The sequence below is a fragment of the Helianthus annuus genome, chromosome 11 (assembly GCF_002127325.2).
Source record: "Helianthus annuus cultivar XRQ/B chromosome 11, HanXRQr2.0-SUNRISE, whole genome shotgun sequence".
Classification (NCBI taxonomy): Eukaryota; Viridiplantae; Streptophyta; class Magnoliopsida; order Asterales; family Asteraceae; genus Helianthus; species Helianthus annuus.
Window position 1 is genome coordinate 183,814,391 of NC_035443.2, and position 26,504 is coordinate 183,840,894.

The 26,504-nt window shown below is 36.7% G+C and overlaps 2 protein-coding genes and 1 long non-coding RNA gene across 3 annotated transcripts; 1 reads left to right on the top strand and 2 right to left on the bottom strand.

Annotated features, from left to right (window-relative positions):
- Positions 1-6,234: 6,234 nt before the first annotated feature.
- LOC118484323 lies at positions 6,235-6,638 on the top strand. Its single transcript, XR_004873328.1, has 3 exons — positions 6,235-6,325; positions 6,397-6,471; positions 6,622-6,638. It is a non-coding gene; the product is annotated as an uncharacterized LOC118484323 (long non-coding RNA).
- A 2,964-nt stretch (positions 6,639-9,602) lies between these two features.
- On the bottom strand, positions 9,603-12,172 carry LOC110888959. The gene is made up of 3 exons (XM_035980201.1): positions 10,950-12,172; positions 10,615-10,869; positions 9,603-10,202 (listed from the first exon to the last, which is right to left on the bottom strand). The coding sequence occupies exons 1-3, from the start codon at positions 11,961-11,963 to the stop codon at positions 9,603-9,605; spliced, it is 1,869 nt and encodes a 622-aa protein (XP_035836094.1). The 5' UTR covers positions 11,964-12,172.
- A 1,499-nt stretch (positions 12,173-13,671) lies between these two features.
- LOC110887463 lies at positions 13,672-15,824 on the bottom strand. Its single transcript, XM_035980202.1, has 3 exons — positions 15,585-15,824; positions 14,791-15,048; positions 13,672-14,715 (listed from the first exon to the last, which is right to left on the bottom strand). The coding sequence occupies exons 1-3, from the start codon at positions 15,822-15,824 to the stop codon at positions 13,672-13,674; spliced, it is 1,542 nt and encodes a 513-aa protein (XP_035836095.1).
- Positions 15,825-26,504: the final 10,680 nt, after the last annotated feature.

Sequence of the window (26,504 nt, forward strand, 5' to 3'; positions counted from 1 at the left end):
CATGGCGTTTGAGGTTATGTTCTCACTATATATATACCCACTTGTTTTTTGGTGTGCTTGTTTAACGAATCCATCTAACACACTTAAATCTCAAATAAAATGTTATCTTGGTTTCTTTATGTTATTAGCATAGATGTTTTTGTGTATCAAATGCATGAAATATTTATGAAATCACACGTATCTGCTAGTGACGTGTTCCTTGGCTTTAGTTATCAAATTAGGTTTTGATATTGCTTATCATATTGGAGTGTCTTACTCTTCAGAAATGCCGGATCTAACTACCCAGTTAGTCCGGATGGAACTATCCAGCAAAAGACGCATCTCTATCATTGCTACAAGCGTTTTGACTGGAATTCCAGAAGAAGGGTTTTGATTCACTCCTAACTTTCAATTTGTTCTCGGGGAGGTTCTAAGTTCTAAGCAGTGGTTTGGTCAAGTTATCTGAAGACTGCTTTCTTGGAGACCGAGATTTTTTCTCTACTACCCGGTTCTGCTGTTATGAGAAAGGGTTCCGATGAAAAATTTTGTTTGTAATTTTTTCATGTTTTATCTTTTATGTAATTTGTAATAATTAGTAATAAAAATTATGTGTTTCGTTCACTTTTACTTATGATTTGGGCTTTTTATATGGGTTGTTCACAAAACAAGTTAACGAAAAAAAAAAATACATAACTGTGTTGGGCTATGTATACGGGCTGTGCACTAACAAGTTAAGGAAACTGCTTTGGGCTTTTTATTTGGGCTTTTCACTAACAAAGTTAACAGAAAAAAATAAATAAACTGTTTTGGGCTTTTTATACGGGCTATTCACTAACAAGTTCACGAAACTGCTTTGGGCTTTTTATATGGGCTATACAGTAACAATTTAAAAGAAAAAAAAAATAAATAAACTGTTTTGGGCTTTTTAAATAAACTGTTTTGGGCTTTTTAAACGGGCTTTTTACCCGTTGCCTTTCCATCTTCCCATGTAAACGGCTAACCATTATCACTTCCACACCTATTACCCACTATATAAAACCCCCCCAACTTCTCATTTCTCCACGCCGTCCACGTTAACACTCTTTATATTTCGACAATACATTCCGTTCATCCGTTCAAATGGCAAACTCGTGGACAGAAGTTGACGACATCGCCTTGTGCGAAGCCTGGGAGGAGGCAGTGACCAATCCTCCACCACGGGGACAGGGTGGCCTTTGGGTCCGTGTTCAACAAATTTTTGGACAGCTTCGTGGTCCGGGCCATAACCGAAGCGTGGACGCCTTATCTTCTAGGTTTCGTGTGGTCCGGTTGGAATGCGAGAGGTTTGACCGCTATTTCCAGAGGGTGGAGAGAGAGATGCCCGACCTTGAAGAGGATGATCAGAAGGCGGTGGCGCTGATCAACTATCGTCATGACGAGGGACAGGATTTCAAGCATGTTTCGGAGTGGGAGGCTATTAGGATTTATTTTTAGTTTTTTTTTAGTATGTTTTTTTTTAGTGTTTTTATGTTTTAGTATGTTTTGTTTAGTGTTTTTATGTTTATGTTTAATATTTATATAAAAATATTTTGGATGTTATAAAGTTTTGCATGTTCTAAAGTTTTGCATGTTATAAAGTTATAAGTTTTGTTAACTGCGACGACGAAAAGTTTTTTTATCTGCCAATTGTGGACTGCAACTAGTCTAATTGTTAAGCCCAACGTGAAGCCCAACCTGGCCCAAATGTGGACTCAAAATAATTGTCAACTGGGCCGTTTTAAAGTACTGTATAAAAATAAATTAGTTAACATTGTTACCAGCTCCGAGTAGGAGGATAAACTGGTTAACATGTTTTGCTTTCACATAAAGGGCGCAGGTTCGAACCCGGAGGGGCCGTTTCTTTAAAGAAGAACCCCCTTTTTATCCGTTTTTATTAATTAAAATAGTGGACTGCAACTAGTTGTCACGTTAAGCCCAACGTGAAGCCCAACCTGGCCCAAATGTGGACTCAAAATAATTGTCAACTGGGCCGTTTTAAAGTACTGTATAAAAATTAATTAGTTAACATTGTTACCAGCTCCGAGTAGGAGGATAAACTGGTTAACATGTTTGGCTTTCACACAATGGGCGCAGGTTCGAACCACGGAGGGGCCGTTTCTTTAAAGAAGAACCCCCTTTTTATCCGTTTTTATTATTTTACTTTCTTAAATTAGTTTAATAAGTTAACTTATTAATTAATAAATTTTAAAATTATTTGTTTTAAAACTTTGTGGGTTCTTGGGCCCAAACTATGTAGCTTGTTTTGGGCCGTTTTTTACTATTTTTATTTAACTTTATTAATTAGTTTAATTAATTAAAATATTAATTTATTTTTGCACGTTGCATATCGCCAAACGGCTCTTTGGCCCAAACATTAACTTGCACGATAGAATATTACAAACTTCTTTCGTGAATTACAGATAAATTTTTAAAATTTCAAACACTGAAAGGTGTTCAAAGTCCTCGTCGTAAAGTATTGCGTAGTCTAGCAGGGCCTCTTGTATGATCTCTTCTTCTTCCATGTTCGGATTATTTTTTTTCACATTTTTGCACCTTCCTAGAAAACGTGTACATTTAAAGCGTACCAAAGAAAGACGAGTCATCAACGCCTCGACGCTTCGGGACGTCTCTTGTAGGTGAATGCAGAAATTGTTGAAAACCTGCTCCCAGAAAGCAGGATCGGAAACTGAGTAAGTGCCCAGTTCACGAGCGGCAATGTACGAAAAGACAGCAGCAATATCTTCCTCGTCGGTCCAAGAGTCCATTTTGTTAGTGTGAAGTTTTGGGATGAGAATGTTGTTTAATAGGAGGGAGTAATGTATGTATTTATAGGTTTGAAAAGGGTAAAATTGGAAGATTTAATATTAAATTAAAAAATATATTACAAAGAACAGTTTTTTTATTTAACAACATTTGGGCGTGGTAAACACCGCCAAAAATACAGTTTATCAGCCATGAATCGTCTATATGACAAACATATTTGCTTAACGTCTCCAGTAATGTTAATGGGTTTGTCTGTAACCAGATGCTCCATAAGCATACATAGATAGACAGCTTCATTTCCTACGATTGACCTGTTAGAAATCACGTAGTTATCGTTTAGCTCATGAGTTATGCAGCATTCTGGTTTTCCTGTCTTTTTCCAATACTTCAAATGCACAAGCAACCCAGTTAAATACACCTTAAGCTTCGTCAACCGTGGAATAATAACTGCCCTAAATTTGTCTCCTCGTCCATAAAAGTTTTCAAACGGGTACAAAACTAATTCCTGGGACGCCAACTCTAACCGTACTAACATCCATTCGTTATTGTCAATCGACAGTGGGAAAAACACAAAATCCACGTCAACAAATGAAGGAAATGGGTTTACTTTACCATTTCCATAACCAACCACGCTTTTAGGAACCGATTGTAGTAACGTGTCATAGAATTGAGGTGGGAGAATTGTCCACCGCAAATTTAACGTCGGATCCTTTTGTAAATTTCTGTTTCTCCAAGCCATTAGTCGTCCAGTCCATCCCTCAATATGCTGTTTAATGATTATTTATATATTAATAAACACGAAAAAATGCAAATTTTGATAATAAAAAATTTATAATGAAATTACCGTTGCTGTTAGGTAGCCATTACAACGATAGCCTAACAAAGTACCCCAAAATGTTTTGTCCAACTCCACATAACGAGTGAAAACAGCTGAATAACAGAATGGGGCGTCGCCAGTACTGTAAAATGTTGCAACATCTTTTGACCAATTCTCAGATTCGTCGTCTGGAATTGCCCATCTTCCGGCTCTCTTTAAGTGCAAGCTTTGACGGTTATTTAAAAAATTGTTTTCTTCCGGCACGACCGTTTCAGACGAGGAAGATTCACCGGACTGTCTGGGTGCTCTCCATTTCTTAAGAATCCACGTTGATGATTTACTAACTGGTTGAGAGCAGTATACGTTGTTTTTGTCAGCCATTATTGGTTTTAAGACTGTTTCAAGTGCTATGAGTGGCGTTCTAAGAAAATTTTTTGATCTTATTTAACTTGAAAATAATTTATTATATAATTGTTTTTTTAATAGTTTTCATCACAACTTTCAATAAAGGTACTGCCCGAGCCGTTACATATAACTGGCCGAGCCGTTTCGTGGCACGTGCCTCAATAAAGTAATATTCAAGCCGTTTCCGTTTCTTGTTTATGCCGTTACCGACAGGCCGAGCCGTTTCCACTGCAACTTCAAGCCGTTACAGCTGCAACGCCGTGCCGTTTCCTCTGCTACAGCAAGCCGTTTCAGGCGCGTCGTTTTGCTGTCAGTTTAAGCCGTTACCGATTTCAGGCCGAGCCGTTTCCGCTGTCAAGTAGTGCCGTTTCCGACGTCAGGTTGAGCCGTTTCACGGCGCGTGTTCCAATAAACAACTATTCCCCACATGAACGAAAATTCAAATCGGGTCAACAATGCCGTTTCCTCATTTTCTCATTTTCAAAGCAACTCACCACGTTGGAGCAAAGCAAAGGAGTTGAAGACCGCAACTTTCAACATCCGAAACATCGTTGACTCTTCCGGGACCACTGACTTCTTCGACAATAATTGTGGGCCCCCACTATGGACTTCAACGGACACGAGAACATGCCGAACGCTTTCGAGAATATACCAAACGATCAAGAGATGCAAGATGCTTTCGTGGACCCCCCTTTGTGCCCGGTAAAATGTTGCCGATAAAATAAAGATAAGTTTTTTAATTGAATTCGTATGCTGTTTTTAATTTTTTTTCTCTTTTTATATAGCAAATAACTATTAAAGTTCGAGAGAAGTGGTTGGTTTTAAAAAATTTGCGTGAAGTGCTGACTCCGGCGGTTGAATCAGCTATTAGGCAAACTTGTTTCGGTCCATTCTTAGATAATAGGTGCACCATATGCGATAGCCTTCTTTTATATGGCGTTGCACAGCTACAAATACCGACGCCTTTTCCCCGTATTGGGATTTCGTATAAATTACGAGGGCAGCTATTTACATTCACCCCGAAACAGTTTTGTTTAATAACGGGGCTACGTTTTGGCCACAGTTCCTGGTCACCTATAGACCATCCGAACTCATTTAGGAACAAATACTTTGGAGCTGGATCAACTGTTAATTTTGGCCAGATAATGAACATGTTCGGTGACATTGGCCGTTTTGATGATGCTGACCGCACGAGGATATGTCTTCTAATGTTAATCGGTCAAGGTTTTTTGGGTTGGCAAAAAACCAATGCAGTTGATAATATGATTTTAGACCTTGTGGATAACTTAGAAGAATTCAGACAATATCCGTGGGGTAATTATTTTTGGGAAAGTACTTATAATGCTATATACAATTTGTCCACTCGGAAAATGGATGAAGCTAAAGGTTTTTCTTTAGCTGGATTTGTGTGGCCGTTCAAGGTACCCGTAAATGTTTATGAATATAGTTATTTTTGAGAACTTATAAAATTAAATATAAATAACCCTTAAATAAATTATCTTGTGTAGATGTGGGTGTTGGAGACGTTTCCTCATTTTAAGAATTCAAGGGAATGGTATCAAGGTCAGACGATTCCAAGATTTTTGGGATGGAAAGAAGGCAAGAAGTTTATGAGGAGCAGTGTCAATTCATTGCTACAAACAGCTGCAACCGTAATACATTTTATCTTTAAATATACTTTAAAAATAAACATACACTTTTTTATTGTTTATATTAATATATATTAATAATTGGGGATTTTTTTGAAACATTTTGGCAGAAACATGAATATAGGCCGTCTTTGGTTATATTGCCAACTGAAAATGAGTTGCAAAGCGCGTGGTATTTGTCTAGTTCAGATTATTTAGACGCTGAACGTCGGCTGTATGCCAGTGAAATGCCGGGCGAGAATCCGGTTGAAAGGGCCACAGAAATACCCATTCAAATGCACACAGAAATACCCTTTCAAATGCCCACTGGATTCACGGGTCAAAATCAACCAGAAATGCAGGCCGCCCCAGGTGTCGTCACACAAGAACAGCTTGCCAATGTAATGGGGGCTCTGTTTGGTTCCGATGGGCCGAATGAAGGTTATAATCAGGCAACGGATCGAGATGAGATTCCACAACAGAATTTTGATCCCCCCCCGACCCCGTTTCGATCAAATTACGAGGATGACCTGATTTCAAAGTTTAAATCAGTCTTGGACGAGAGGCTGCTAGAGAACAACCGGAGACTTACCAATATGTTCATGGGAGAGTTTTCTCAATCATATCATATCGATGTTCTCCAAAGCAAAAAACGGTCAGGACTCCGGTGACCGTACGAACACCAAAAGAAGAGGCACACACTCAGAGTGATAATGTAAGGTTAATTTTTTATAATAACAATATCCACCAATAACTGTTAATTTACCTGTTATGCTTTTCTTGTAGGCTGTTGCCGATTCATTTATCAATTACGATAATGCCTACCACGTCTCTATGAGCCCGATGGTGAATGAAGATTTTGTAAGTTTTTCCAATCTTTTTATTTTAATTACTTATCATATTTTTATTAGTAGTATAAATTTAAAAAAATTTAGTATTAATTTTGTAAATGAAAGTTAATGAAATTATTCTTTAGATAGTGAAATTAATACATATATACAATTTTTGTAGAATGAGGATCCCGAAATCGTCAAACTGAGACGGTCGGAAAGGCTTGTAAAGCCCGCAGCAGCTATGCTATCCCCGTATGTGGCTTTTAAAAGATTGAAAGATATAAAAGCCAAAAGGTCAAGAAACGAGGATAGACAAATTGATTTTATCAAGCACTGGTATCCAAATTGCGGCAGTCAACATCTTTCCCTAATAGTTGGGAATTCTGTCGGTCCAAAATTTTGGGAGTCGTTGCTGGGCATGGACGGTGAAGGCTGGTTAAGCGATGATGTAAGTAATAAAAAATTAATTTATATTTTTTTGTATATTTTATTGTAATTAACTTTATAATGTTTGACAGCATATATTTGGGTGGATGATCCACATGTATCATTCAAGAAATTAAAATGATCGGTGGAGTATTCTACCCCCATATTTTCAAAATTATTTTCGGTACACGTCCGTCGACCATACCTGTAAAGGTTACTTTACTGGGCAGGTTGACCCTTTTCCATCAATACATACTGTTGACGAGGTAATGTTGAACGACAACTTATTAATTACTGAATAAATGTATTTCGTATTGAATTAATTTAATATTTTGCTTACTAATTATATAGGTTTACGTACCGTTGTTTATAGAAGGTGCTCATTGGTTTTTAGGCGTTTTCAATCTTCTCAATTACACGCTAACGATATACGACAGGTATTAGGCAGATTTAACTTATTAGTACTCCAACATACATGTTACTAACTTTGTTAATTTGTTGCTCTTTCAGCTATTTAAATGCTTTCGAAAAGGAAAGAACGGATGTGGTGTGTCATATAAATTTTGTGTTTGACCACTGGCTACGAATTCATGGTTACAATGCCCACAGACCATTACCGTTAACTTACCCTTTCCGAGTTATTTATGCAACCGATGCTCCTCAGCAGTCCGGAGTTTTGGGAGACTGTGGGGTTTGGGTTTGCATATTTCTTGATAGGTTGATAAATAAAAAACCGTTGAACAATGATAAAGATACTCAGAAAACAACGGAACGTATGCGACGTCAACTTGCTTTACTATTTTATGATTCCGTGTTACCAGATACAACAACTGACAACAACCTTGGTGATGATGATGATGATCCCGTATTAGAAATGTAATTGTATTTTTTTGGTTTAAAAACATTAAATATTTTTCTACTAGTCTTTATATGTATATATATATATATATGTGTCCCTTCTACCTTTATTACACATGTGACATCCTCCATTACCAATGACAAGTATTCCTCCTTCCGTTTCCAACAATCAACAGATTTGGGATCGCCAATGGTCTCCAAATGTTCTTGAATTTTACTACGAAGGAGATAATCCTAGTTGCTATTCTTCTTACACGGGGTTAACACCACTAGGAAAGGATTGGTGGGGGGGACTGCTTGGATTTACTGGAGCAGGTTTTATTCAAAAAACGGTACCTTAATAATAAATTTTTTCGTAATAAAAATCTGTTTCATAATTTTTGTAATAAGTAAATTACCATCATTTTTTAGCACGTACAAGCATGGTGTAACAAACTCATGTGTGAACGAGAGAATGCAAGGACGCTGTCGTCAAACGATATTCGTTGGACAGTTCTACCGCCAAATTTCTTCGACATGTTACATAAACAAGATATTGATGCAACCAGATACGCAGATGGTTCTACAGCAACATATCCTCCATTCTGGGAAATTGATACGGTAGGCTTTATCAATTTTTTTTTCTACTTTATTATATCCGTTTTTTATTAAATGAACACGACTCCCACTCTTACTCCACACCTATTTAAACACATCTTGGTTCACTGCTCAACTGCATCCCCTTTTTTTTACCTCTTTTTTCTACCTCATGGCAAATCAAGAAATCAACATTCATGTAAACGTTCATATCAACGTCAACATTTTCCCACCGAATAACCACCCAAACCCACCCCCAGATAACCCCGAACCAAATAATTCACAAACTCGTAACCCCCCAAACCCGGTGCAACAGCCAACACGTGAAGCACCATTTAGGGGTTATGTTCAGTGTGAGGCGGTTGATCCGTTACCTAATCACGATGAACAACAGCTTCCTTTGGACCAGATTATTCCACAAGAAAATTTGGCGGTTACTGCTGACGAAGAGTCAGACTCAGACGACGAATCTTGTTTCGAACGGCTGTACGATAAAGTGCGTTTTGAAGCTTATCGTGCGGAAATGGAAGAAGGGGTAGAGTATGATTCTGAAGCGGAAGACCATTCCGGTTATTAGATAATAAATGTCAGGGTTGTTTTTTTTTTTTTAAATAAGAACTTGTACGTGTTTGATATAATTTTTGGGAAAGTATTTTTTTGCTAATAATTTTTGTTTTTAAATTTACACCGTTGATTTAGAACCTAAAATTATTCACTTTTTTGCAGGTATACGTTCCTATACCGGACAACGAACAAAATTGGTTCCTTTTTAAAATAAATATAAAGTCACTACAATTAAGAATTTTTTTTGCTAATAATTGTGACACGATTAATTGCGGAGATTCATTTTGCGTACACAGAAGAGTACATCAAATTGTTCTAGAATTTGAGTCTTTATTTTTGTGGTTTCTCGGACGTATATCGTACTGGCAACAGTCAGGAATAAATGAGACGCGTTCCATGCAAATAGTAGGGGATTTCGTGTGGCCTCCTCAAACAAATCGTGTTGGCAGAAATTCAGGAGTCATCATATGTATGCTAATGGAAAAACTTATTTGGAATCGTTCTTTAACATGGACCGAAGGAAACCTTCAGGATGCTTGTTTCAGATACAGACGGTACATGGCAGATGAACTCTACACCGGGCGCTTCACACCTGTTAATGTTTAATGGTTCTATGTATGCATGTAATATAAAAAAAAATTAATAACATATTTTAATGAAATGATTTTCAATATTAATATGCAACTAGTTACTAGACAAGTTAGATTAAATTTCACAAAATAAATTAATAAAGTATTAAAAGTCTCCCAAGTTGAAAGACGGATACATATAATCAGCAGGAGATTGTGTAAAATCATCAGGATTATCGGTTTCTTTCCCTTTCCCTTTGTCTGGGTGTTTGCGAGTACGAACTTCTGACGGCATGGGCTGCCGACATACATCCCGATGATGACCATATGAGTTACATTGGGAACAATAGAGGGGAGTAGGTTCTTCCCCGCGGGATAAGATTCGGTTGTTTTCTCGAGGACGACCAGCCTGGCGCTTTGTCATATGTGGCGGTTGAAGATTGATAAGGTCTTCTGGAGTCTCCCATTCAGATCTATGCGGGAGAGGATAAATCGCTTCTTCATAAGTTTTCTTATAGACTTCGTTGGAGTAACACGGGAAGCAATACTTACTGCAGTCGGTTTCACCTAAAAATTTTGAAACGGCGATAACATGCCCGCATGGTAAACCAGAAACCTGCCAAACTCGGCAACTACATGTTCCATTAACAAAGTCCACTAAACCCCCCTTTCCACTGTCTGCAACAGAATAACTGTTTAACTCAATCCCAGCAACCGTCCATGTTCTAGACCCTTCAATTTTTTTAAAAATTTTCTTCTGTGCCCACTGTGTAAGTAAATGTTTTTCATGTATACCTTGCAAACGGCGATCGTAAAACCACTTTTGTACAGATTGCCGGAAGAACTCTAAGAGTTGTGTTACCGGCATTTTACGCGAGTGTCTAGATAAAGCGTTAATAGACTCCGCGCTGTTAGATGTCATATAATGATATCGATTGCCTGGACAATGCGCCCGTGCCCATCTACCGAACCCAATACTTGTTAGAGTGTGTCGCACTCTAGGAACGGCAAGACAAAGAGCATTAAATGACTCGTTAAAATCAGACAATCGGTACGATTTGCATGTCTTCCACCACAACTTCTCATTTTCTTTTTTTTTTATCAGAGGGTAAACGTAGGTTCATCATTAAATGACGACAGCATAACCCATGATAAACATGTGGAAAGACGTTTCTAACAGCCAGATGTATAGAATTCGCTCTATCCGAAATTATGGCCATTTCAGGTATTTCACCGATACATTCTTTAAGCTTTGACAGAAACCATGTCCAACATTCACCATCCTCTGATTTTCCTATTCCGTAGGAAATTGGTAAAATTTGGTTATTTCCATCCATTCCAACAGCTAAAAATAACGTCCCCTTAAATTCACCCTTTAGGTGTGCAGCATCAATGATCACCACCGGTCTTAAATTGCATATAAAGGTACGAATCTGAAACAAAATTATTTAAAAAGAGTCAAGAACATGTAGTTTGTCGAAACAAAATAAAAACAGATAATGCTATAACTTACCGCAGCACCAATCGCGACAAAGACCATCTCAAACCGACGCTCGTGATCAGTCTTGATATGTGTAACAGAACCAGGATTTGCCCGCTCAAGATTGTAACAGTAAAGTGGTAGTTCTGCGAACGACTCTCTGCTTGATCCTTGTAAAAGCTCTAGTGCCAGACTTTTTCCACGCCAAGCTTGACTAGTGGTTATCTCAACTTGGAATCTCTGTCTAAAATCTTTCACTATTTCATTACAACGATATATTCTTCCACTGTCTTTTAAAGGTTCTTTTAAATAATGAGCAACAACATGTGGGTTTGCCTGACGAACATGTGGGTACGTTAGCGTCTTCGAGCACGTGTGTTTATCGTTAAAACTCTTAACAAAAAACACCCCACTATCTCCAAAACTCCTTGCACGGAAACGCCAACCGCAACCGTCGACCAAACATGACACCTGGTACCGAGTTTTAGAGGATCTATCTACTTTAAACTCAAAGTGTTCTAACAAACATTTTTTTCCCAATTCAAGTTTCATGTCTTCTTTGTTATTAAATACGTGACCTGGTTCAAAAGTAATTGATGAAGATCGCGAACAATTTTCGAAAGAATTATCAGGATTTGGTTGGGAGTCGTTTACAACATCATAATTTTCTTCATCAGTACAGAAATTTAAATCAGGAACTAAAAATTTTTTTTGACTTGAAAAACCAGATGATCCAACACCAAACCCTTCAATCACATATAATTTATAAATTTCAAAAATATTTTCCATAGCAAAATTATAAAAAATTGCAAGATCTTCATCGTTTATTATATCTATGGGATCACTAAAGGAAGACAACCGATAAGATAACTTCGTAATGTTTGTAGAACTACAAATGTTTGACAGTTTACTTAAAAGAGCGGTGTATGAAAGGTTGGGTTCAATTTCTAAACCACGTCTACTTGAATCAGCATCAGCAACATACTCCAACTTTCCGTTAACGATTTCCCACTTTCCGCCAGTGTATACAACCAAACGAATCTTCATAATTTTAAGTTGGAAACTTTCTTTTACAAAATGCCAAATGTTTTTATAACTTTAAACAAATATGTTGAAAAAACTAATACAAAAATGTAGGGAAAAATTTTTAACGGCCACTCACTAAATATAAAGGTTTGAAACGGCTTGAGCCAGCTGAAACGGCTCGAACAATGTGTTGAAACGGCACGGACCTTCTGTAACGGCTTGGCGCCAGCTAAAACAGCTAAAACGGCTTGGAGCCAGCTAAAACGGCACAAGTAGTTCACGGAAACGGCTCGGATGTCAGCTGTAACGGCTTGGCCAGATCGTACGGAAACGGCTTGGCTATCTTGTAAGAACGTGGCTTGGCTCGTTGAAGGAACATGGCTAAGATCTTTCCACATGAGCCGGTTGTAACGGCTTGGCTAAGATCTTTCCACATTCACAGCCACGTGTCGTTCACAGCTTCCTTCTCAAGCCGTTTCAGGGAATGTCGGACACGTGTCAAGCGGGGAGTGGACGGCCGTTAAAAAAAACTCATGTGCCGTTTCAGGATTTTGAACCGGCTCGTCAAGGGGTGTCCGGTGGCCATTTTCGCAAAGACGGCGTTGCAGTGGCCAATTTCGTGATTTTCCCTTGATTATGTATTCTGTTTATTGTCCTTCGCAACTCAAGAAAAGAAAAGGCAACGAATCTACGGTGACAACCTCATATAGCGGATCTAGAATTCTGACCAAGCAGTAACGTTTTATAAATAGGCGGTAACGAAATCGAAAAAACGTCAAATTTTTCCAAAAATTACACTAAAAACGTCAAAAATTTTCCGACCAAGCGGTAGCGGAGGCTACCCCTTGTTCCTCTTTACATCCGCCCCTGATAGCTAGCTTGTTGATATACACAAAGAGGCTGATATACACAAAGGCCGAAGGAAAAAGAGTAACAATTACAGCCTATACATGTTGTTAGTTTACTGCCATCGTCAAAATTTAACCAACAAAAATAACGTCGTTTGAGATATTAGTTTTTGCTCCTTTTCGTTGTTATCGATTTCCCCAAACTTTTTTTACAAGTCTCTTGTACTCGCTCCTCAAGTTGTAAACCTGTAATTGCAGGCAAGTTTGCGGCTGATGCTAACAGCTAGGAAGGGTTGATTTGAGAAATCTCAAAAGATTAGCTTATGGATTGGCCTTTTCGACCCATTTACTAATGGATGTGTCAAAAAGATTAGCTTAAGAGGAAATGGGCTAAAAGTCTCCTTTGATGTAATAAAAACCTCCTAAAACTATTCCCAAAATTTATGTAATTTGTTTAATAATGTAACACATTAATTACTCATATAGATTAAAAACTGCTTTCATTGCATTGGTGGCACTCAACATGATACAGGTTTTGAATGGTGAGGCAAAGTTTTGTATAGGCATCATGGAGCCTAGTATATAGACAGTATAGGCTCCGGGTAAAGTTTGATAAAAGAAGGACTTTTTTTTTTTACCATGTGTGGGTTTTTCAAAACAACAAATGGCTAAACTACTACTATGTATAGCCATAAACTAGACACCTTACAATTGGACATCATCATATCAAATAGGTTAAAAGACTATAATAGTTCTCAAAATATGCAATGGAAAATCAAATTTAAAACATCTTTTAGTTAATAGAAAAACTAAAGAACATTCAAGTTATAAAAATCAAAACACTAAAATTACAAATGCCAACGCCAAATCCACGAGGAGCTTCACACGCCAGCCAAGAGCTCCACAACATGATGATCTTGGTATATCTCATTTGTAGAAGCACCACCGTTGGTTAGTTGAATCTTGGGAAGTACACGCCACTTATCAATGTATGCCATCGAGTCTTGATCTATGTTAGGAAGTGTACGTGCTTCAAGAATCTTAAGAATCTCTTTAGACTTACCAAGAAGTTGAGCTGCAATCCGGATGTTATCTCCCCTTTTCTCTATTTCATTGTGGTGACACTTCATTTTTATGACACGTGGTAAGTTGGTAAAGCATGCGAATAAAATATCAGCAATTATAGTTGATATCCATTCGAAAAGGTCTTCATCATTCAACGAGATTTCTTGTGCATTTAAGTGCAATAGAATGCTCGTGCTAATCCTGTACATGGAACTTGCAAGTACGAACTTATAAGGCGAACGATCTATACTTGACTTTTTGTTACTCATAAACCTTTTCATAATTTTTTCTCCTTCATCTCCCAACCATTTAAGGATCTCTTTAGATGTTTTATCTTCGTGAGCCTTATTTTGAAGATCGATTTTTAGCCATTTGCGGTATACTTCAACTTCTTTCCACACCCTTCTTGCCGATTTTATTGCACTTACTAGTTCACCATCTGCGTCGAGACAATCTTCAATATGTCTTACAATCTTGAGGCCTTCACTCATGCCGGCAAGAAGCCCCTTGAAATGACCATTTGCAATGTTAGGAAGTGCAATGGCAATTGTTGTCAATGTTACTACTACAAGGCTCCAACAATTGTGGGTTTCTTCTGGATATAAAGGTTGAACTAGGTCATTGTCAAACTCTACTACTCCAATGAATCCTTTAGATTTCTCTAAAAGCATCAAAAGATTACGCGGCTCCTTTTCTGCATTAAGAAGTTCCGTTATAGAACGAAGCGTATTTCTTAATATTCTTTTTGAAAGTTTTGCCTCCTCCTCAATTTGGACAACATATCTAGCATATTCTTCTATTTCTGAGCTCATGTTGCCATTAGACGTGGTTGCCACCTTCTTAAGCCATTCCAAAACGGACTTAAATAAATACCAACAACAGGAAAGTAAGATAAGAAAAGCTCGTGGAACAAGAACTATTGTTTTACATATTACCAGAACCACAATATGAAGTGCTAAACAGAAGTTTAAAAAGGCGTTTTTTACATAATGAAAAACGATCTTCAAATAACGGCCTGGAATATGTGAATGAACATGGTTACGTTTCCACTGTTGAAGCCTTTCGATCCAGTGTTTTTCAACCCGGAACACGTTTAAATGGTTCTTGCTTAATTTCTTTGAGAGGCTATAATGACCGATAGACGTGAAACATCTTAAAATCGGTGCAATACTGCCTACAACAACCCCAACTAACTGCACGATATGAATTATCATGAGTGACCACTTATAGTCCGAACCTTCATACTGATAATCATATTCTTTGAAGTTTATAACATATGTTAAATCATAACTTGAATTCAAAGCAAAGAGTACACATATAACCCCAAAGGCAGAAGAAACTGGTGAGCAAGCAATTACAAACTGAAGGTTTCGAGTTTCTGTCATCATCCAGTATTTTTAACATAAAGTTTGAGTTCCTCAGCGGAAAACATTTTCTCTTGATGACTTGAAACTAGTTGTTGTGACTCATTATACCTGTGTTCTAACTTTTTTCTCATTGATGGAACTGTCAAAGCTACCGAAAATGGCCATAGAATTAGAAGGGGAAGTATATAAATAAGGTATGCAACCCAGTATGATGACAAATAAATTTGGATCCCCATATTTACAACAATAGTTATCAAGAGGATAGCTAAGGCCACAATGTTCATTAGAAGCTCTTTGTCATCCATAAGTCCTAAAGAAGGGAGAAAGTTAGCTAACATGGTGACCAAGAAAAACATGCTTACCATCTTTTTGTCGGAAAGGTCAGTACTTAGATCCACCGGTAGCTTCATTGCAATTGCGATAAGTGTGATTGTTGCAGCATTGAGAGTGAAAAATCTATTTGGAAACCAGAGCTTCCATTGCCATACTGCTTGGACCGCATCGGCTGCCATTGCAATGACGCATATGAAAGATGCTATAGCAACATACAAGCCCACCCATGGCATCATGACTTCTGCAGGAGTTTTCGAATTTGAATCCATTATGGGAGATTGTCAATGAAAAGAGAGTTTCCTTTTTTTTTTTTTTTTTTTTTTTTTAATTTAGTAGAGTGGGATCCAACCTGCTTTACATATATATATATATAGACACACACATGAGTGTGTATAAATAAAGAAGTAGAAAGATATTTATTTACAAGTTGAAAGTTTCTTCTACGTTCGTTCTCAAGGGACCTCCGCATAGTGTACATTTTGTTGGAAGTGTCGTAAATGCATTGTGATTGGGGGTGGTCACTAGTGATAGAATTCCATCACTCACAATATCCAATCTTGTTCCGTCATGTCAGCAACTATTTTTCCATCATTCACAACCTTTTTTAGTTGCGGTGATCATCACTCACCACCACACCCAACAATTTCCCCCCAACCAACAACTACCCTCACAACTAACAACCATCACGCTGTGAAAAAAATCACGAAATCGGGTTTACGTTGAACTATCACGCGTTAAACTTGGAGTGGCGGTGGGAATCTTGTTTTTTCCACGCGTTATTTTTGTGTATCACGGTGATATCATGCACCGCCCCCACCTCTCTAAGCTTGACCTAAAGTAAACGCATGCATGGATATTTTCCTACTATACGAATAGTGATGGATTCAAACCAGGGGCCGTGATATGTTCTTTTTTGTTTTCTTTCTTTCACATTTGTAAGGGGTCGCAAGATGCAATCATTATTGGACTAACAACAGTAACTTAAATACTTTTATGATCAATTATCATTTTAGTTTATTATACTAAAGTATATTTTCTAATTGTATACTTAATAATAATAATTATATATGTAGTAAACTCTAAATTAACAAAAAAAAAAAAACATATATAAGTATAAATAAAGTAAAATAACAACAAAATGAATATAAATTAAATTACTCAATTATCTTTTTTACTTTATAAAAATTATTGGATTTATATAATCACAACTATTACCTATTGGTCCACAACAGTCCCAACTAACAATATGTATTATGACAGTCTCAACTTTTAACATATTTTTTTCCTATAGACTTTTTCTAATTGAGGTCTACCCTTATTAGTCTATGATGTTGTGGATGTCTACGTGGAGGCTGACCTGTTAATTAAAATTACATCTGATTACATTTGACATCTACATGGATGTTAACATGTTAAAAAAATGTATTTTCATTAATTATGTTCCTATAAAATCACTCTATCCTCCTTTCTATCACCATACGATTCCATATCATACCATGGTATGATATCGTATTGCATTGCATCCTATGGTATGGTATAAAATTGTATCGTTTGTATAGTATAATACAATATAGTATAGTATAGTATAGTATGGTAACAAATCATGACATACGATAAAGGTGGTTCTCAAATGAACCTTACCCTATATACATATATAGGTAAAGAGTATGGTACAAATCTCCTTATCGTACATTATGTACGATACAACAGCAGCCATACACGTGTCCTGATTCAATTTTAATAATAAGGGTATATCAGACATTCTATTCTAACATTTTCGACTGCTAATCATGGAATCCCGTCAATTATGGAGTTCGTTTCCTAACCATTCCATTTAAGTATTCTTCGTTTTCAATTCGATTATAGGTTTTTGATTGATTCTATCAGAACGGCCATTTCAGAAAAATGCTTGATTCGTCATTTATTTGAGTTTTGGGGTTTTTTTGATTTGAAGTTTTTTTTTTATTATTAGATTTGTAATCAGGGTAGAAGATAAGTGTTTATTGGGTTTTATTGTTGTGTTACTATATCGCATGTGTCTTTTTATATATCGCATGTGATGTTTTAAAATAATCCAACTAGTAAAAGAATGGATCTATTGTATAATTTCTCATGTTAAAATAGTCATTTCGCACACAATGAAGTTTGATATATAATTTCGCAAGTTTAATTCGAGACTTCGCAAACCTTAAAGATTTTTTATCAATTGTAGCTTTTGATTTCGCAATCTTTATGAGTTGATTTCGCACAGTGTATTTCAATAATTGAAATCAAATAACTCAGTTCAATAATTGATTTCAATAATTCATATCAATAATTTTTTTTATTATATATTCTATGTTTTCATCACTATTGCAAACATCCAATTAAAAAATGACAGATCTACCAACATCCTCTTCTTCTTCTTCTGAACCAAGTATCAAGCTGGTTTTGAGGAAAAGGATTCAGCAACAGATTCAAGAGGATCAAACTTGTCAAGAGATGTTGGAGGCCAACATTTCTCGTGTAACGGAAAACATGAAGAGAAGACAAGAAATTCTGAACTTGTTATCCCAGATGCAAGTGAGTAGTCTTAAAGAAATTGCAGTTATGTTTATGGTGGATTTGGGTGAGAGGGATGAGAAACAGTTGAAAGAGTTGGCCGGTGCAATAACTGTATTAAGATGCTCAATGAAGATGAAAATAGAGTTTCTTTCATCTTTTGAATGAACTGTTTTGTTTTTTTTTTTGTGTATGTTCCAATAAATTTGCATGTTTTGTTATGTAATGGACTTGTATTTTCGCAAATTTTAATAATTTAATGTGAAACATGCGATTTTCAAACAAAACACATGCGAAATGAAAACACAATTGCCAATTAAGAAACACCAATATATGCTAAATTAATAAGGGAACTAAAGCAGTTGAAACAGTTGAAATATGTAACATAAATACATCATCAAATGAAGTTTACTCTCCCCTTCCAAAGTATGTACTCATCCTATTCCTATTTGGGATTATCTCATCCAGATCTTTCAGATACTTCTCTTTGTCTGGCCTTTTGTCGAAAGCGTTGGCCATTTTAATTATTTTTTGACGATGCATATTGTGTTCTGATAGAATGATTTTACTGAGATATCTGTGCCTTAGGAGATGAAGTTGTGATTTCTGTCTGTTGTTTACTTCATCTTCTTTCACAAATCCAGTCACCCATGGTATTTGGTCTCCTTTGTACGTTTCCATGTGACGCATCGTAAACACTCCACAGTCTACGCCGTTATTCTTCGTCCTCCAATCCATCTTTTTTCTTTCTATCACTGAGGTTGCAAGTTCTTCTATAGCCGGTGTTGGTTTTAAAGCATTTCGTAGGTATAAAACCAATACCCTTCTCTGTAACATTGTAACATTGTGTTAGTAGCTTTTACATAATATATAACATGTATATGTATAAGTTTTTGTATTACCAGTGTGTCTGGAAGCCCCTTGTATCTTTCTTCAAACTCTTGTTCTGCTGCTGAATTGTCAATCAGCTCAATTTTGCCGGATTTTAAGTTGAAGCACAAGACATAGAAGTGGTCACCTTGAAGTACCGGAATAAGTACCAGGTCAACCGATTCAAGTTTTTTTACCTCATATCTAAGTAACATGTCTTCAAAATTCGAGGCAAATATTTTGAGTCGTTGGTTGTCTGTGTATTTCTTCTCGTCGTAACAGATATTTGGTTGTATGTTATGTAAACCAGAGTCAAAGACATGCACACGATGGTTTTTTTTTTCACATGCGAAGAGTGTATATACCGAATGTGAAATTACAACAGTATGGGAAATGCAAACAATGGATTTTTTTCACATGCGAATAGTATATATAACACATGCGAAATTACAACAGTATGAAAATGTTTCAAAAGCAAAAATTCTGCCATAATACTTGCGATTTAGATATAACTAGTTTTGCGAAATCATTTAATATGCATTTACTTTTAGAATTTTCAAAATGGCAAAATGTATATGAAAACATACCATCATTGTGGAATACAAGAAGAATCTGTGTGGTGATGATTTTCTATCCCTTTTCTTCTCTTCAAGGTTTAGAATATCTACAAATGCATCTATTCCGTTCGATGCTACGTATTGTTCCCTGTAGAAGCTTTCAAACACAGCTTTGAATGTTGCAACCTCAGTTTTTGATCGGTAAAATTCTTCTCTGCAAGTCATAAAATAAATAATAAGTTTTTGTTTTGTGTATATTTTTTTAGATGTTTGTTTGTTGATATATATTTTTTTACTTACTGCAAGCCTGCAAATCAAATGTGAAGCGGTTCACACTCAATTCTTGGTTCAAGAGTGCTTCATGCAAGTTTACCACTCTATTGCAGTAAGGGGAACAAAATTTGTCTCCAAGCTCTGCACATCTTTTCTCAGCTCTTATTTTTGCTTGTTCTATTGTCTTATAAAGCAGTTCATTTAACCCTTTTGGCATAACTTGTTTTGGAACTTGCTTTTTTTCTTTATCTTCTCCCAACATGGGTCCTAGGCTCAAAACCAACTCAACTGAATGCAATTCTTCAGCAGTTATCTGAGGGCATTCAGGTTCCTTTTCCTTCTCAACTTCAACGTCCGTATCGAGTTGTTGAGTGTCTTTTTCTGGCACTTCTTCCTGAACTTTTTGTGTAGATTCTGCCAAGTTCAATGCTTCTTCTTGGACTTTTTGTGTAGATTCTGCCAAGTTCACCGTCTCTTCGATAACAGTTTCATTTTCACCAGTTTCTGCATGCCAGAGTAATTTAAGAAATACAATAATTTGTGATGTTTAATTTTTATCCTAAAATAAAGTGTTTTTCTTACCCTTGGCAGTTGTTTGGTAAGCGTATACACCCGGTTCCACTGTTTGAATGTTTGCAATAAGGTTGTCTGTGACTCCTCCATCATCTGGTTGCAGTGTACCTATAGATTCAAATTATTTTATTTAATACAGCAGTTTCTGAAGTGTTTTTTGATAGTATCGCATGAAGGTAATCAGAGGAAAAGAAAAACAGATTGCCAAACACGCAATTTTATTGAAGAATTCTAACTCAAAAACTTCAATTACATAATCCCTACCCTATACACGGTATTAATAGACTAACCAAAACATGTTAGAATATAACCAGGATTCTGCATTAATTTAAACCACATAATTATCTAAAATAACTCCTTATTTTAGGAATAGATAATTATCTCATATTTAAATTAAACATGGACTCCACTCCAAGTTAATACCCGAGCCCGATCCACGCCAAAGCCACAATCGGACTCAGACATTCGCCAACATCGCATGTGTTTTTTCATAGGTTTCGTAAATATGTGTTTTTTAGTGATTTTTTACATGATATCGCATGTGTTAATATTGAGTTCGCATGTGTTACCTTCTGATGCCAATTGTACCAAAACATTGAATATTATTTTTGAGCTTCTTCATCCTCTCTACCTTCTTCGTTTGTAGTAACTTCATGATGAACCTCGGAAGCTGGGTTTTCAAGTTCTTGATAAAACAGGAGAGGCTGCAGTTTCATGCTCTTGAACCGGATTAGGTGGCACACAAATGGGATTATTCTTAAGCGTCTGTTCCCACTCTTTACAAGCCTTCATAACCTCCGGATCCCAAAACACTTAGTTTTTGCTTCTGACACTAAGTTGTTCATCTCTTGAACATCTCGAACCATTTTAAGGTATTTTTTGACATTTGCTTTCATTTTTTTCAACAGATTCTGTAATATCAATATAGAAGTTAAATAGAATTGATTAAGTTAAATAAGTTAAATTAATATTTTTTTACACTTACCTTTTTGTTTGCTCTCGAAGCCTCTAGTTGTTGTTCGTGGGCTGTGTCGTAGAATACCGATGGTGAAAGTTGAGCAGGAGTGTTGCAATAATCCATCATTTTCTGTGTCTGCGTTCCAACTTCAAAGTCAATGTTCATCTAAGACATTTCATGGATTTCAAAACTGAAATCCATGAAATCATCAATGATCTCGTCATCTTTTGGCTCTGCCCCGGTTTCTTCATTTTGTACTGCGCGCGCAGTCCGTCTTTTGTAGCTTATCGTCGTGTCAACCGGTGGTCGTAGTGTATAATCATCCTTCGGATGACCCTCTTCTTCTTCATTTTTTTCTTCATTTTCTTCTTCATTTTCTTCTTCTTCTTCTTCACTCTCACTTGATATCCATAGAGGTCCGTTATCCGAAATATGATCTTCGACTTTATCAATCACCGAAGATGTTATATAACGAATAACCGACATCTCCACGGCTTTCTCAAACAGGTTAAGCTTTTTGTGGTACTCATACGTGTATAGAAGCTGTATAAATCGCAAGATCATTTAATTATATAAAAGAACAAACTAGCATTTTAAATATGTTATTAAATGTAGTAATGTATACCGTAAGAAAGGCAACAGGTCCTACGAACTGTATCTTATAGTTCTTCCAGCCCGCTTGTGTCCGGCGCAAGGTTTCGAGTAGATATGAGCACCAATCTAGATTTTTTATTTCCTCAACATCTTCTACACCGAACAAACATCTATCATTTGCAAGTGTTGCCTTTGTAATTTCTGCAAAGAAGGTCATCCAGTATACAAGGAAATTTAATTTAAACAGACTCCCTCCGTCTCTTTGATTTTCCATTGTATTTGCAATTAAGCCATGGGTAATTCTCGCGTTTTGCCCCCACTGGCTGATGAATGTATCCCGGACAGCATTTCCCGGTTCTTGACTTTTTTCAATTTTCTCTTGCTTTTTGAATTTTCTCTTATCGGCTATTATTTCAACCTTATTTGGACCTTTTGGTATTCCAAATACCTCGTAAACTGTGTCCGCTGTTATTTTTATTTGGTATTTTCCTACGTTTAGCTTATCGAACTTCTCATCAAAGTTTCTCGCTAGCCAATATGCCAATCTTGTCGAAATATGGTTGATGTTGATATCCAGAATAGCTACAAACCCCATATCCCTAACATCATCAATCTGTTTTTTTGAAAATCTTCTAACAGTATCCATATATGAGTTAGGTTGGCATCTCAGCAGTATTGCTTCATTGCTGTATTTGAAGAACTCTTTATGTTCTGTTTTAGGTTGTTGCACCTTTTTGAATGTTTTTTTTTTGTGTATCTTTGATTTCCTCTTATCTTCTTTCTTCTCATGTTTTTTCTTTTTTGGGGGTGGCTTAACAAAGTCATCATCTTCTGAACTTTCTTCAATCACCAGTCTCTTTCTATTCTTGTTAATTTTTATCAGAGTTGATATTGGTCCTTCAAAGTCATCATCAGATTCTATTTCTACAAAATCGCATGCTATAGTTAAAAACACTTACAAAATCGCATTTATCAGTTCATCATGTACAACAAGTCATCAATTCACATGTGTTAGGTATCAATTCGTATGTGTTATTTATCAATTCGCATATATGAGTTATGATTTCGCATTTGTTAAATAAGCATTACCTAAACTATCAATCATTATAACAAGCTTGTACCTTTGTAAGTAGATTAGCTGAAAGGTTGAAAGGGTAAGGTCCATTTGCTCCATTAGATTGAACCTCATTATCGTCTGAGGCCTCTTCCACCATCCCTTCGACTGGTAAATTGTTTCCGACATTTGGTCGAGGACCAGACCGTCGGTAAGAAGATGAATTTTCTGCCATATGCAAAAACAGAAAAATGAGATTGAACTGAACCGAAACGAGATAGGAACTAGAAAAACTGAGAAAACGGTGGGCGCCAATGAAGAAACACTGGTTCAACAATCAGAATCAATTGAACCAGGGGGTTTGAATCCGCATAAAAGGTTAGTTCTCTCTCAATTGGTTCAGTGGAAGTCGAGCTCCTTCTCCGATGATTCTGCAAAACAGAGCACCGTTAGCCTCGTCAAGGGGAGAAGAGGGTTCTCTCCTTGACCCGACTCCGGTGTGAGAATAAGTATTTGAACGGAGAAGATAAAGGTATTTGAGTAATGAAATTGGATCTGAATTTTTACCTGAAGAATTCTCCTATTTATAACCGAGAGTTTGGGAGGGAAAATCTATTACTGAAAAGATAACGGAAGATGCTTAACGCCGTAGCGGTTATTTTTCCTTCCGTTATGTTTCTTTTAATCTTTGCTAGTTTGCCTTGATCAGACGTGGATGCACACGGATCGTGACCTGATCCTATGGTTAGGGAATTGCCACGTGCAAAGTGATCCAAGTGGAGATCATTCTTCACTCACATGCTATCGTTGTGATTTCAGGAATGTTTGTGATGACGACACGTGTCCAGACGGTTATAACCGTCTGGGTGGTGCACGATTGTACCTCTTCTAGAAGATTACTGCTGTAATCTGGTGTGACACCTCTTAGTGTGTACACAGCTGAACAAATCCTAGTCTGGGTAAAATAATATCCCAGTCTGGATATTTGGGTGGACATTCTGGTCTCAGGGGTTTTTGACCCTTTGTTAAATGGAAGGCGTCGCAAGGGTTCAGTTTTCCCTTTGGGCGCGCGACTATCGTGTAACATCCCGAAATTTCAAAACTTTATACTAGAATTATAAAGTGTATAATAAACAAGAATAAATTAACTAGGATAAATAACCTAGTTAGTTAAGAGTCTTGTAGTAACACTTGAATGAGTAAAAGGCCAAGAATATAAACTAAATAAGAGTGGAGGGACTAAAGTTGTTAAAATAGAAACTTAAAATACTAATATTAGTAAAATAAAACAAACCAAACACCTCAAATGAGGCCTGGTCGATCAACAGAAGGAAGGGGGCGACACCCACACTTCCAAAACCTAAAAATCTACTAAACTCTCAAATTGAAGGCCAAAATTCAGTTGAAATCGGAATCTAAACATAGAATCGTGATCTCCTCGTCAAGAAGGTCATAAGGTATGTCAAATTAGGTTGTTTTGATACAACTTAAATTCTTACATGAGATTGAAATCGAAGGTTGAGCTTGATTATTGGATCATTCTTAATTGGCCGAAGGCAAACGACCCATAATAGGTCCCCAAAGATTCATAGTGAATTTCGATAGGAGCTTCTCTTGCAGCAATAACACGTTGATCTAGTCGCCACCGCAGCCACAAAGGACGACGAGCGCATCCGATTCTAAAGTCCTTTCCTAAACCACTTCCCGTTCAGTTGCTGAAAGTGTTGTAAAACATGAAATTGGAAGTAATGTGAAGTCTAGGGACAAACCCTAGATGATTTCTTGTTAAAATCTTGCATGTTAGTTGTAAGAATCAAAATCACTATAGTGGGTGATTAGTAAGTTAGTAGAACTTGATAAACACTAGGATTAAGACTCTTGTTCTAGTGAAAACTGAAATTGTGAGATAATCTCTGAAATTGTTGATGCTAAAATATGTGTATATTGTCTAATTGAAGTTGACTTGAGTGATAAATTCAAGTTATGAACTTGGTTTAGATCATGTAAAAATCTGACCCGCAAGGTGTTTGATAAAACGCCTAAATGAGGATTAAAATGTTAAAGATTGCTAAAAACGCAGATTTACATATCTAATGAATGAATGCGTTAAAGCTTATGAAAAAGAGTTCTAATCTTGTTATGAATTGGACTCTTTAGGCAAGGAATCCGGAACGTCAAGTGGACACGCCGAAGGTGATACCCGCGGAAAATGTGTGCTTTGAAGGTACGTGACTTAGTCCCGTTAACTTATGCTTAAATGCTTTGGTTTGATATGTAATTGATGTTGTAGTGTAAAGGATGCGTTTGATGTGTCGTTTAAGTGACGAAGTACACTCGACCATCAAACGGGTCAAAATAAGGACCTAGAATTTAGTTTGGCATGTCAACAAAGTGATAGTTTTCACTAATTAGCTAAACGGGTCAAAAGATGCTTTTATAAAAGAATCATGAGAATAGGGACTTGAAAGTCTCATATTTCGTTAAGTGGTGGATTGTACCACGTTATTGAATTGGTTATATAAATTTTAAGACTAAGAACCCGGGATATCGGGTCAAACAATAGAAGCTCTATGGAAGTGTCGTTTGAAACGGAATGCTTGAATTCCGAAGAAACAAGTAGATAGTCCTACGGGAACGCAAAGCCATGGAATGGCACAAATACGTCAAATAGATGAGCCCGGGAATTTGGGTAATTACGTCAAAAAGGTTTTAAGAATGGGGATGAGGTGCTATGCATCTTCACTAATGGGTTGGATAATTGAGACAAGGAAATTGTGAACCGATTATCGGAATCTTGGTTTCCGCGATATAAAAATTACATGGTTGAATCCGTAATTTCATTACGGACTCATAGTGAAAAGAATCGGCTAAAACAGACAAGCGAGTAAAAAGTTATGAACTTGTAAAGTTGAAAAAATAGTTAAAGGGTAAATGTGCAGAGCCCACCGTAAATTATGGTTCCACCGTAATTTACGGTGGAGCTCAAACTGTTACGGTGAGATCCTCCTGAGTTACGGCAGAACCAAAAACATCCCAGCTTCACCGTAACTTACGGTGACACCGTAAGTTACGGTGGAACCCAGAAAAATTATGTTTTGTTCGTTGATTTTTGATGTCGGGGATTGTTTATATGTAACTTATTAAAGTCCAAACTAATGTTTTTAGTGTTTGACTTCAGGTATGAATGAGGTCCTCCCGGATGGCGATCAAGTACATGTCAAGAACCGAACACATATTTCAAAGCTTCCGCACTAAACTTAATTTTGTCTAAACTTTAAACATGATGTAATTTCTTTTGTTGATCGTGTTTTTAAATCCCTCAAACTAGTGATTAGTTTACTAGCAAGGGTTACTTTAATCTAGTTATGCACTATCTTGGATGTGGTTGGCATCTCCACAAGTGTGTATGGTTTTAAAGAAAATGATTTTGTAAACTCTGACTAAACCAAAACAAAAGAAGCAATGTTATAAACGAAATGTTTAACGTTTAAATGTAAATATTTCAGTTTCAAAGATGACGGATAAGGGA